At 48.6% G+C, this 11,973-nt stretch overlaps 1 protein-coding gene across 1 annotated transcript; it reads right to left on the reverse strand.

Annotated features, from left to right (window-relative positions):
- Positions 1 to 159: 159 nt before the first annotated feature.
- ITPA (inosine triphosphatase) lies at positions 160 to 10,685 on the reverse strand. Its single transcript, XM_043883814.1, has 8 exons — positions 10,546 to 10,685; positions 8,142 to 8,199; positions 7,989 to 8,053; positions 7,317 to 7,390; positions 6,148 to 6,179; positions 5,487 to 5,602; positions 1,782 to 1,858; positions 160 to 593 (listed from the first exon to the last, which is right to left on the reverse strand). Exons 1-8 carry the CDS (start codon positions 10,609 to 10,611, stop codon positions 455 to 457), a joined length of 627 nt encoding a protein of 208 aa, XP_043739749.1. The 5' UTR covers positions 10,612 to 10,685; the 3' UTR covers positions 160 to 454.
- Positions 10,686 to 11,973: the final 1,288 nt, after the last annotated feature.

An 11,973-nucleotide genomic window follows, 5' to 3' on the forward strand; every position in this document is an offset into this window, starting at 1 on the left:
CAGCCTCAACACAGCTCTGCCCTCATCTGGCCATCCCACCCCTCAGCCCTCTTTCCTGACCCTGAGAGGTTTCCTGCTTCTGCCTAAAGGGACTCAGAAGACAGATGCCTGCCTGGGGAGGTTTCAAAGCAGCTATACCCAATTTATTATGGAAGCAAGTACCTTCTGGAATTTTTATTTGCTGCACTTAAAAAACATTGAAGGCTGTTTGTATGGTTCTTCCTCAAACCGTTAACCCTTTGAAGCATTAACACCCAAGGTCCTTTCAGGATTCCAGGCCTCGAGGCCATAAGAGACCACTGAATCCACAAGGGCAAGAGGATGGTGTTGTCCTTTGGCCAAAGTCTCTCCAAACAGAGCCAGCTGCTCCTGACAGCTGGGTAACACCGCCAGAAAGTGGTAATCCTGAAGGAAATACTTGGACAGGTGCCTGCCTGATAGAGGTGGTTTCAGGCTACCCCTCTCCAGATCCCCAGCCAGAGTGGTCATCACCAGCCCCAGGAGTCAGGCTGCTAAAGTATTCTTGCAACTCAAGCAGGGCTCGGAAGCGATGGGAAATGGTGTTCTTCTCAGCCTTGGGCATCTCTGCATACCTACAGGGAGACAATAACAGCTCAGAGAAGAGGGAGCCCAGATTCGGGGAGGGTGTGTATACCTTACCGCATCCTGGAGCCCGAAGCTCAGAGTCCCTAGTAAAAGGTAGCAGGGCCACCAGCTCCTGGCAGCCAGAGTTAATTTTTTAAAAATCAAAGAGTCTTAAATTCCGCTGTAGGTAGAAATCCATATTAATCTGTGTGGAAGGATACAAATTTGTTCTAGTGTGTCCAAAAGTCATTAAAAGGAAGCTGGGGACAGGGGGATGAACTGCATGTTTGATCAGCTTTGTCATCTGTTGACAGGAAGCAGTGGGGCCTAACAGAGCAAACACAGCAATTTTCTCCAGGGCACTGCGGGGTGGGCAGATGGGCAGGGGAAGTGGGCCTTGAACAGCCAGCCAGTAACCTGCCACCCATGTCAGGACTCCAATGAGCTGAGAATCCCATATTCCAGTTGTTACTTTCACATCTGTGCCATCCAATACAGTGGCCACCAGTATGTGGCCATTTAAATTTAAACCAATTACAATTGAATAAAAATAAATTCTGTTCCTCAGTTGCTCTAACCACATTACAAATGCTCTACAGCCACATGTGGCTAACATCTACTGGATCACACAGTGCAGCTACAGAACATTTGTGTCACTGAAGCGATGTTTCATGTTGTCCTCAGTCCTGTTGTAAGGCCTCAGGCCACGCTCCTGAAGGGTCCCTCCAGCTTGACAAACCCGATTCCCAATAATGGCCAACATGTCCCATGTAAACAAGTGGGGGCTAGCCTGAAATACTGAGAACACCTGGCACGGGGGGTGGGGGGGGGGGGTGGCGTGTGTTAATGTGGTGCCCAGCTGTTAACATTTTTCCAAACTAGATGAGGGTCAGATAATCATCCATCCATCGCGAAGCTGACAAGCCCAAGTCAGAGAGGGGAAGCTACACAGCTGCTCTGCGGTGAGCTGAGCCCGAGAGCCCAGGACTTCCAGCTACACCCAGCTGCCTCCCAGCTGTGGACTGCATCACTCAGATTCCTTGCATCCACCCCCAGCAGAGCTGCCTTCAACTGGAAAGGCACCTCAGAGCCTGCCCCCGCCCGTGTCCGCATGCCTGCACCTGGGTGGGGCACTGGCCCAACCCAGACCACGGCCATCCGACCTCAAACCCCTGGAAATAACTGGGGCTCCTTACGTCTGCTCATATCCATCGGGCTGAAAGCAGGGGTCCCAGCCAAAGTCCCGGCAGCCACGGGGCACCACAATCCGGCCCTGCCAAAGAAAAGGGGGCATAGCTATGTCACTGGACGTGGAGATGCACTATGAGGAGGGCAGTAGCCAGTTTAGTTTAGTTAATGAATTCGGTTAAACCCTAGTCACTCATATTATTTCAAGGGGTCCATGGTGCCGGCAAATGATTGCTGAACACACAAAAAATGCAGAGCAGGAGAGCTCGCTCCCCACAGACAGGGAGGAACCACATGCTTGATCAGGCCACTGATACCCCTGGGACCAGCCTCCCTCTCCAAAGTTTTGACAAACTGTGACCTCACTGAAGAAAAGTCAATTTTGAAAAATTAACAGAAAAAAAAAAGAAAAATTAACAGAAAACATTTTCCCCTAAGTGGAAGTTTGAGGGTCCTAAACTTTGCCGACAAACCCTGTATCTCCTACTATTACTACACTTATCAAAATACAAAGATGGCTCTAACAAATAACACAATAGCACAATGTTCAACTCAAAAATAGCTCAATAAGTACTGGCTGTAATAGGCAAATTCCAAAAGGAAAATTTTACAAAGAGAACCAGTGTCATGAGATATCGGGTTACCTTGGGAATTAAAAAAAAAAAAAAAAAATTAAAGATACAAGGGAGGTAGTAGAGGATGGGAATTAGCCACATAAATTCCAAGTCCTTTAGACCAAACGCAAATTCTGCTTTTGCTAATGGGGAGCTGTGTGACCGCGGCCAGTTACTGAATCACTCTGAACTTCACCCATGCGACAAATGTTTTTTGAATATCTTATCAAGGCAGGCAGTGTTTTTAGCACTGGGATCAAAGAAAGCCTTAGCCTTAGCTTCACAGATCTCTTCAGCAAAACAAGCACTGCACCAGTAAACAAATGAATGATTACCAAATCATCAGAGGGCACAAACTGGGAGCTGGGCTCAAGAATAACAGGCTGGGGAGCTCAGGGAAGGCCTGAGTGAAGATGGGACACTCTGACCACATAAAGGGCGAGGGCAGGACATTCTAGGTGGAGGACAGAGCTGTGCCAAGGTCCTGAGATGGAGAAGGGCCTAGCACACACCCTGCTGAAAGGACTATGTGGCTGGGGTTTAGAGAGCATGGGTGAGAACAGGACAAGAAGAAACAAGGCTACCTCATTTAAAGTAAGGGCTGGCAAACAATAAAGCACAAAAACAAAGGACAAAAACAACAAAGCCACAGCTGGGGAGACAACAGAGAATGGCGGCGGTGGCCGTGATCGGGCCCAGTCAGCAGCATAGCAGCTGCTCAGTCACAGGGCAGGAAACTGAGCCTGTGGTTGGTCAAACTTTTGATTTCTGAGAGAACATTTCTGTGACAGTAGCAGACCACTATAATCAACGTCAAAAAATTTCACCAGGCAATACAATCTAGTAATCCCATTTGTGGATATAGATCCAAAAGAACTGAAAATGGGATGTTGAAGAGATATTTGCACATGCATGTTCACAGCAGCATTATGAGCCAAAATGTGAAAGCCATTCAAGTGTTCATCAACAAATATAGGCAAACCTCAGAGAGATTGTGGGTTCAGTTCCCGACCACTGTAATAAAGCAATTATCACAATAAACCAAGTGACATGAATGTTCTGGTTTCCTACTGCATATAAAAGTATGCAATAGCATTATGTCTTAAAAACAATGCTTGTCTTTGTTGTTCAGGCACTAAGCCATGTCTGACTCTTTGCAACCCTGTGGACTGTAGCACACCAGGCTCCTCTGCCCTCCACTATCTCCCAGAATTTGCTCAAATTCATGTCCATTGAGCCTGAGATGTTATCTAACCTTCTCATTCCAGCACCACATTGGATACTTTCTGACCTGAGGGGGGCTCATCTTCTGGTGTCATTATCTTTTTGCCTTTTGATACTGTTCGTGGGGTTCTTGCGGCAAGAATACTGAAGCGGATTGCCATTTCCTCCTCTAGTGGATCACGATTCATCAGAACTCTTCACTATGACCTGTCTGTCTTGGGTGGCCCCAGACTCATAGATTCATTGAGTTATACAAGCCCCTTCACCACAACTAGGCTGTGATCCATGAAGGGAAAATAAAAAACATAAATATCTTAATTTAAAAACACTTTATTGCTAAAAAATGCTAGCCATCATCTGATGGTACAGGGTTGCCACAAACTTTCAATTTGTAAATACACAGTATCTTCAAAGCTCAATAAAACAAGATATGCCTGTAAATAAAGTGGTACATACATACAATGGAATATTATTCAGCCTTAAAAAAGGAGATCCTGTCACATGCTACAACATGGATGAGATGAAGACATTATGCTAAGTGAAATAAGACAGTCACACAAAAACAAACACTGCAGGACTCCACTTATATGTGTCTGAGGTAGCTGAACTTAGAAACAGAGGTAGAATGGTGCTTACCAGGTGTTGGGGAGAAGAGAGGAAGTGAAGTGAAGTGAAATGAAGTTAAAAGTCACTCAGTCATGTCCAACTCTTTGCAACCCCATGGACTGTAGTCTGCCAGGCTCCTCTGTCCGTGGGATTCTCCACGCAAGATACTGGAGTGGGTTGCCGTTCCCTTCTCCAGGGGGATCTTCCCAATCCAGGGATCGAACCCAGGTCTCCTGCATTGCAGGCAGATTCTTTACTGTCTGAGCCACCAGGGAAGCCCAGAAGAGAGGAAGGTGGACTGTTATTCAATGGGCATAGTTTCAATTTTGCAAGATGAGAAATTTCTAGAGATCTTTTGCACAATAGGGTACACTACTGTACACTTAATGGTGAAGATGATAATTTCTGAAACCTGTTTTTTTACCATAAGAACTGAACATCTCATCAGGGAGGCTTCCCTGATGGCTTAGTGGTAAAGAATCTGCCTGCCAATGCAGGAGATGTGGGTTTGAACCCTGGATTGGGAAGATTCCCTGGAAGAGGAAATGGCAACACACTCTAGTAATCTTGTCTGGAAAAACCCATGGACAGAGCCTGATGGGCTACAGTCTATGGGGTCACAAAAGCATCAGACACAACTTAGATGGAGCCACTGGTGTACGGCTATATGGGCTACAGTCAGACTCTGGATTTTATCCTGAGCAGAGAGGACAAAGTAGAGAAGTGATGTGTCTGAAGGTAAACCCTGCCACAGGGAGGGAATGAATGGGCTGGGGTGGGGCAGGAAGCCCAGCACAGAGGGTGGTTTGGACTGAGAGAAGCAGCTGAACCTATGGTCTGATCGGTAAGCCTAGAGACACTGAAGGGCACCTTTGAAAGGAATGAGCTGGGGGAAGAGGAAGATTCTATATGAACATAAAAACTTGGAAAGGCTGTGAGATGTTCAAGGCAAGCTGTTGCACAGCACTGTGATAAGGAGATTCAAGCTTGGAGAAGTCTGAACTGCACATGTAGCTCTAGTTGTTGCCATCTTTAGTTCCCACATCTGCTTCTCAGGAGAGCATACAGTGTACAGCTCTGGGTATACCAGGCTCCAAAAGCTGTGAGCCATGTATGTTTCCAAACATCAGACTCAGGGGGCAACAAGTTTTAGAACTGACAGCATTTTGAGCTGTGGTACCTAGGGGTGTGACCATCCCACCAGATAGCATCACTGGGGGGTCACAGCGCCCTCTGGTGGCATGCAGGGGAACAAGCACGAGCACATACCATTGTCCGGCCCTTGAAGAGGCGTATGGGCTCATTCGGGTCCCCAGTGCTGAATGCGAACGTGCAGAGTGCATAGGCAGACTTGTCTTGGAACCCCTCCAGGAGCTGGTAGAGACCTGAGGGAAGGTGCAGTGAGGGCTCAGCACACTCTATGCTGCCAAGTCCCAAGGCCAGCTCCCCACCCAAGGGGCCCAGTTGGCGGAGGGGAGTTATACACTTCACCAAATAGGCCCTGTGCTGATAACCCAGGAAGTTGGGTGATGGGGATGTAGGGTCCCTTATTCTACTACTGTGGGTTCCAGGGTATGGCGCTGGGACCAGGAAGAGAAGCAGGGTGTCCCCCTCCCCATCTCCTGCTGAGGCAACGACAGCAAGTGGTGGGGCCAATCCTCTCAGAGCCAGAATCTCCCTTTGCCCCTCAATCTCAAAGCTCTCACCACCACCACACCCCTCCATCTACTCCTCCCACATCTCAGTGCTCCCTGGAGCTAGGATTACAGGGAAAGTGTGAGCCGTAGATTATAGATGGGGAAACTGAAGTGAATAGAGGCCTCGAAGGGGACAGAACCTGAGACTCCTTATTACTAGCTGGAGCTCCTCCCTTAGAACCCACAGATTTCTTAATTCCAAACACATCAAAAGAGACAAATGGGAATAATACCTTCAGGCTTTAACTTCTCCAGAAACCACTTTCTGCAAGAGAAATAAAGGTGAGACAGATACCACAAATAGATGGGTGTTCCTACCACCTTCTTTCCAGGCTGCATCCCCCAGGAATTAAAGCTCTGAGAGAGTCAAGGAGAAAAGATAAAGAATGTCTCAACTCAAAATGAAGATAAATAATCCAACAGGAAAAAGGAGATGGAGACAAACAGGCAATGCACAGAAGAATCAATAAACCAATGAAGGACTAAACCTCACTGCTAATTAGGGAAATGCAAATCAAAATTGCATGTGATAACATTTCCAACTCACCCACTAAAGTACTAAAAAGTCATGGAACAGTGCTGGTAAGATTACAGAGCATATGTAGGGATGCTACTGCGTTGGCAAACAAATGAGCAATCCTAAAGTTAAAGATACAGTTAACCCTTGAACTACATGATTTCAACTGCCGAAGCTCACTCACATGTGGATATTGTTCAATAGTCAATACTACAGTAATACATGGCTGAATCCACGGATATGGAAGGCCAACTGTAAGTTATACGCAGGTTAACTCCAAGTTGTTCACGGATCAACTGTTTACTTAACCAAAACCCAACAAACTGGGGTACCTGTACCCCGTGTGTGTGTGTGCCCTCGCTCAGTCATGTCCGATTCTTTGGGACCTCATGGACTGTCACCCACCAGGCTCCTCTATCCATGGAATTTTCCAGGCAAGAATCTAGGAGTGGGTGCCATTTCCTTCTCCAGGGGATCTTCCTGACCCAGGGATCAAACCCACATCTCTTGAGTCTCCTGCACTGGCAGGAGGTTCTTTACCACTAGTACCACCTGGGAAGCCTGAGCGGGGTCCAGGACACTGGATAGATTTAAGGAAATCCATCTGCAGATCTCAACTTCCTTATTTCCTCTTTCCCGAAACTGACCTGCCCAAGGATTACCTCTCCAATGGGTGAGTTCCCCTTGCCCATCTCAACTTACACAATCACATTCTCACACTTAACAAAAGAAAGGCATGCCTCTCCCCCATCCCTAATCCTTCCTCAATAATCTGACATACTCGTGTTGACACCAAGACAGTGAATGACCTGCAATATCAAGTAACCAATCAACTGAAGGTGGTTTTGCGGCCAGGGCCCCGCAAAGGGGTGGGAGAGCACTCACATGTAGGGGCCAGGGAGGCCCCCAAGGGCGTTGAAGCACAGACAGGTGTCCTCCACCAGTACAGGGCCCTGCACCTGCAGCATAAGGACATCCAGCCCTGAGACCTGTGCCCACCAGCAGGCCCCACCTCTGCTCTGAATTCTCAGGCTACCCAGGCCAGGGCCAGACCCACAGCTAGCGGGTCTGTGCAACAGCAGCAGCAGACCCTAGGCTAATCTCTTCTCTTATCTCTTATCTTCTTATCTGTTTGAGAGACAGGAACAACAAAGCCTCAGCGGGTTGTAAAGCTTGTACAATGACAGGAAAGGTGGGATTATACTCAAGCAGCCTGACTCTTTACAAAGTGCTGTTTCTCAGCTCGAGAGAGATGCGTGAGTGCAGGGTGGATATGTATGGGGAGAATGCAGGGGATGGAATGAATGCACCAGAGACCTGGGAAAAGAAAATTGTGTGTGTGTGTGTGGTCATCTTAGGGGGATACTACACAGTTAAGGTTGAGAAAGGAAGGCAACATATAACTATTAACTGACTCCAGCCTGATTAGACATGGAAAGGTCCTTCAAGTCATCATAAACTGTGCCCACCATATTCTCCACCCATCCCCAGCAGGCACAGACCCCAGGAGCCACCAGGACAAGAGGAGCAAGTACAGGACACGAATGGAGCAAGCACCTGGCGAGCTGCCTCCTGACACTTCCGAATGGAAATCTCATCAGGCTCTCCTTGGTACTCTGGCACTTGTGAAGGAAACAGACACATAATCAGGTCATAGGGAGTTAGAGAAATTGAATCATCTTTTAAGAATAAAAGTAAACAGAGACATACGGTCAATTTTCTGCGCCACCAAAGTGCACGGAAATTTATCTCCTAGAATCTGAATGACCTGTTCCAAAATGAAAGAACATTTGTCACCATTTAATGATTCCCCATTACTGCACAAGCTGTCACCCACCTTTCTCATCAGGTAACTCTCCTGTCAGTTCCCTAAAGTTCAAAGTCAGGTCCATGAGCCTCAACTCTAGCCCTCAGGGTCCCACCCCAGCAGGTCAGCTCCCTCGTCTTCTCATTCTCTGATCCCTCCCTCCTACTTCAGGTCTCTGTTCATGCTAACCACCACCTAGAACACCCTCTTCCCTTCTTAATGCTCCCAGAACCTATCGTTTAGGCCAGGAATTTTCTATCAGGGGTTACCTGGAATTCAGGAGGATCTACCCAGAATTTGGATAGGAAAAAAAATACCTATTTTCACTAACCCTGAGCTGAAATTTAGCATCTCTTTCAATTGTGTATACAGAAAACAAATAGCATCAGCAGTTCCTGTGACATTTAAATCTATTAAAATCAAAGATGTTGTCATATCCCTTTACAGTTCTAGCAGATAATCTCAAAATACCAGTTACAACCTTCACTATTATTAAATTGATAATAACACAAAATGATAGATTGAATTATTTAATGAACAAAAAATATGTAACTAGATCACAGATATTAATATTTTGAGAATTGTAAATCAATAGAACTGATTTCCTTTGTGGTGGTGATTTTGTCACTAAGTCATGTCTGTCTATTTGCAACCCCATGGACTGCAGCCTGCCCGACTCCTCCGTCTGTGGGATTTCCCAGAATATCCCCTTTTCTCCAGGGGAATCTTCCCAACCCAGGGATTGAACCCACATCTACTGCTTTGCAGGAGGATTCTTTACTGCTGAGCCACCAGGGAACCGCTTGATTTCCTTGGTAATCTCATGTATTTTATTTTGTACATTTAAAAATATTTTCCTGAGAAAGGGTCCATAGGCATCATCATTCTGCCAATGGGATAACAAGTTAAAACTCTTATTTGAGGCCAACTTCAAGTCCATCTTCTCCAGTGAGCCTCCTCTGGCCACTCCAGTCTGGTTTTTGTTTTTTTTTTTTTTTTGGCCATGCCATGTGACTTGTGGGATCTCTTGAATCCTAGCCACTGGACCCACAGGGAATTCCCTCCTGCCTCTTTAAATGTGGGAGGGCCACATTCTCAACCAGAAGTAGAGATAGGCTTGGGAGCTGGAAGCTACCATCTTGCATGGGGCTCTGTTCAGGGTAGCACTGCCTGTCTGACTGATCTGGCCTTAGGATCCCAAACCTTTTCTCAGCCCAGGGCTCTGACTTCTGAGAAGGCCACTCTGAAATGGCACAGACGTGCCATCAGTCCTTGTACTGTGGATAAATGAAGGGTCCGCTAATGACTGCACCCCACTGGTCTGCCTCAGATATCGAGTGGATGTCATCCTGATTCCCCACACATGACCCATCTCCCTGGCCATGGCTGACTGAGCAGGGACAAACCTTTGATCCAAGCAAGGCCAATCAGAGCTGATGTCTGGCAGAAGACTCACTGCCTCCTCCACCAGGAGGGGAAATGCAGAAAGACCTCAAAATGAAATGCGATGAGCATCCAGGGAGAACTAGAAGGACAAATAAACCCCTCTCCAGGGACCCCTGAGAAAGACTCCTTAAGTCCTGTGGAACAGCACACTATTGTATTCCCACAACAGTCACCTGGTGATTTACATAAGCTATCTGTGTCTCTTTACTATTTGCAGCCAAAGAGGTTCCATCAACCCCCAGAATCCTTACAGCTAGCCACAAAGTCCGGTAGACAAGAACTTTGATCCACTGCCTCTCTCACACCTCTCCTTTGCTCTGTGAAACAGACCTCTTGCATTATCCCCATTTCAAAAATGGCAGAAAGAGGCTGGGAGACTGGGGACCACATTCTGGACTGTAGTGGGGCGTGGACGGCTCGGCTTGGATGCCTGGCTCCACACCCTGTCCAGTCCCTGACAACCCCAGGCCAGCAGCGGTGTTTGGATCAACTCCAGAGGGGTGTCGAAGTCCTGGTTTGGGATCCAGCTTAAGAGGTGACCTTGGGGACAAGTGCTAAGGACCCCACCATTTAGCTCCCGAAACCCCTCAGCCCACAAGTCCTGTGCCCGGATTTGTCAAGGCCCTTATTTTATTGAGCACAACCCCGGGTCGCCCCCATTCCTCACACGTGCGGGTCCCAGTCCGCGCGGCACTACCGGGTTACAGATCCAACCCATCCCTCCCCGTCCGACTCTTCGTTCCGCGTCTGCCGCTCCACCCGCTTGCTTCGCTCCTCCTGGAAGCCCCTTCCGCCTTCTCCCGAACCAGCCTGGCCACACGCTACCCTTTCACCGCCTCCTAGTCGCCACCCTCCCATCACCTCCTCCAGCTTTTTGGCGTTCCCCGTGACAAACACGATCTTCTTCCCGGCCAAGGAGGCCGCCATGGTGATCCCCAGCTACCCTGCAGACCCACCGGAAGTCCTCCTGCTTCGAGTCGCAGGCACTTCCGACTACCGGCGGAAGGGGATAACCTGGTTTCGACCTCTGGTCCCAGGAAGGCATCCTGCGGTTTGTGTTGCGTGCCCGGGGCTGCGGCGGCGACTGCGGCAGCAGTGGCAGCCTGGGCGCCTTTAGGCAGGAACGCCGCTCTGGGCATCCAGAATCCTTGCTCAGACCCCCAGTAGTATGCGCCCTTTGGATGAGCAGCCTGGGGCCCCCGAGGGCTAGAAGGGAGGAGAAGGGCTTGGCCTCTCTTACCGGAATTGCTGGGGTCTAACGGACATTGGCTGGAGAGGGCAATGGCACCCCACTTCAGTACTCTTGCCTGGAAAATCCCATGGACAGAGGAGCCTGGTAGGCTGCAGTCCATGGGGTCGCTAAGAGTCGGACACGATTGAGCGACTTCACTTTCACTTTTCACTTTCACGCATTGGAGAAGGAAATGGCAACCCACTCCAGTGTTCTTGCCTGGAGAATCCCAGGGACGGCGGAGCCTGGTGGGCTGCCGTCTGTGGGGTCGCACAGAGTTGGACGCGATTGAAGCGACTTAGCAGCAGCAGCAACGGACACTGGCGGTTGAGTGCGCCGAGACCAGCCCCTCCCGGCAAAGCCAGAAGAGACTATTCTAACCACCTGCCCCACTCCTGTTTTCACCCATCTCTGGGGCAGGGGCACCGAGGAGGCAAAGAAACCCTTCGTGCCTACCTCAAGGCCTGTGATGAACTCCCTAGGCTCTGGACGATTCGCCTTCACTGCTGGCACCTCTAAAGTTGTCTCTGAGAACTGTTTCCTTCAGGACAAGGGCTCCCTAACCTGGGTCTTTATCCCGATCTCATCTTCAGCCCGGCTTCCTTAGCTCCGCCTTGCCTGCCAGCTCCGAACTACCTGACTGTGATTTTAAACTTGGCATGGCCTTAATCTAGCCCGGTCTTTTCACCCATGTCCCAGACTTGGGACTTCAGTATTTAAGTTCCTTTATTACAACATCCCTCCAGTTCCTTCTCAGCTAATTCTTTTCATCCCCAACACAGCAAAGAGTAGAAAGTGCCCCAGCAGACCCACCTTGCCATAGGCCTTAACCCACTGCTGACACTCGCACTGGACAATTCAGCTGTCTGTCTCCTTCGTGGGGCAGATTCGGGGCCAGCTTTACTCCTGGTGAGGCAGCTCCTGTCAGGAGTATCATGGGAAGTCTGGTGAGCTGGCAATGCCTGGATGAATTATTTTGTTTACTGTTAAAGACATCTGATCATCTCGATTATCAGATTTTTTTTTTTTTTTTTTTTTACATGCTAGAATTTCTCCTT

This window comes from Cervus elaphus, chromosome 23 (genome assembly GCF_910594005.1).
Source record: "Cervus elaphus chromosome 23, mCerEla1.1, whole genome shotgun sequence".
Classification (NCBI taxonomy): domain Eukaryota; kingdom Metazoa; phylum Chordata; class Mammalia; order Artiodactyla; family Cervidae; genus Cervus; species Cervus elaphus.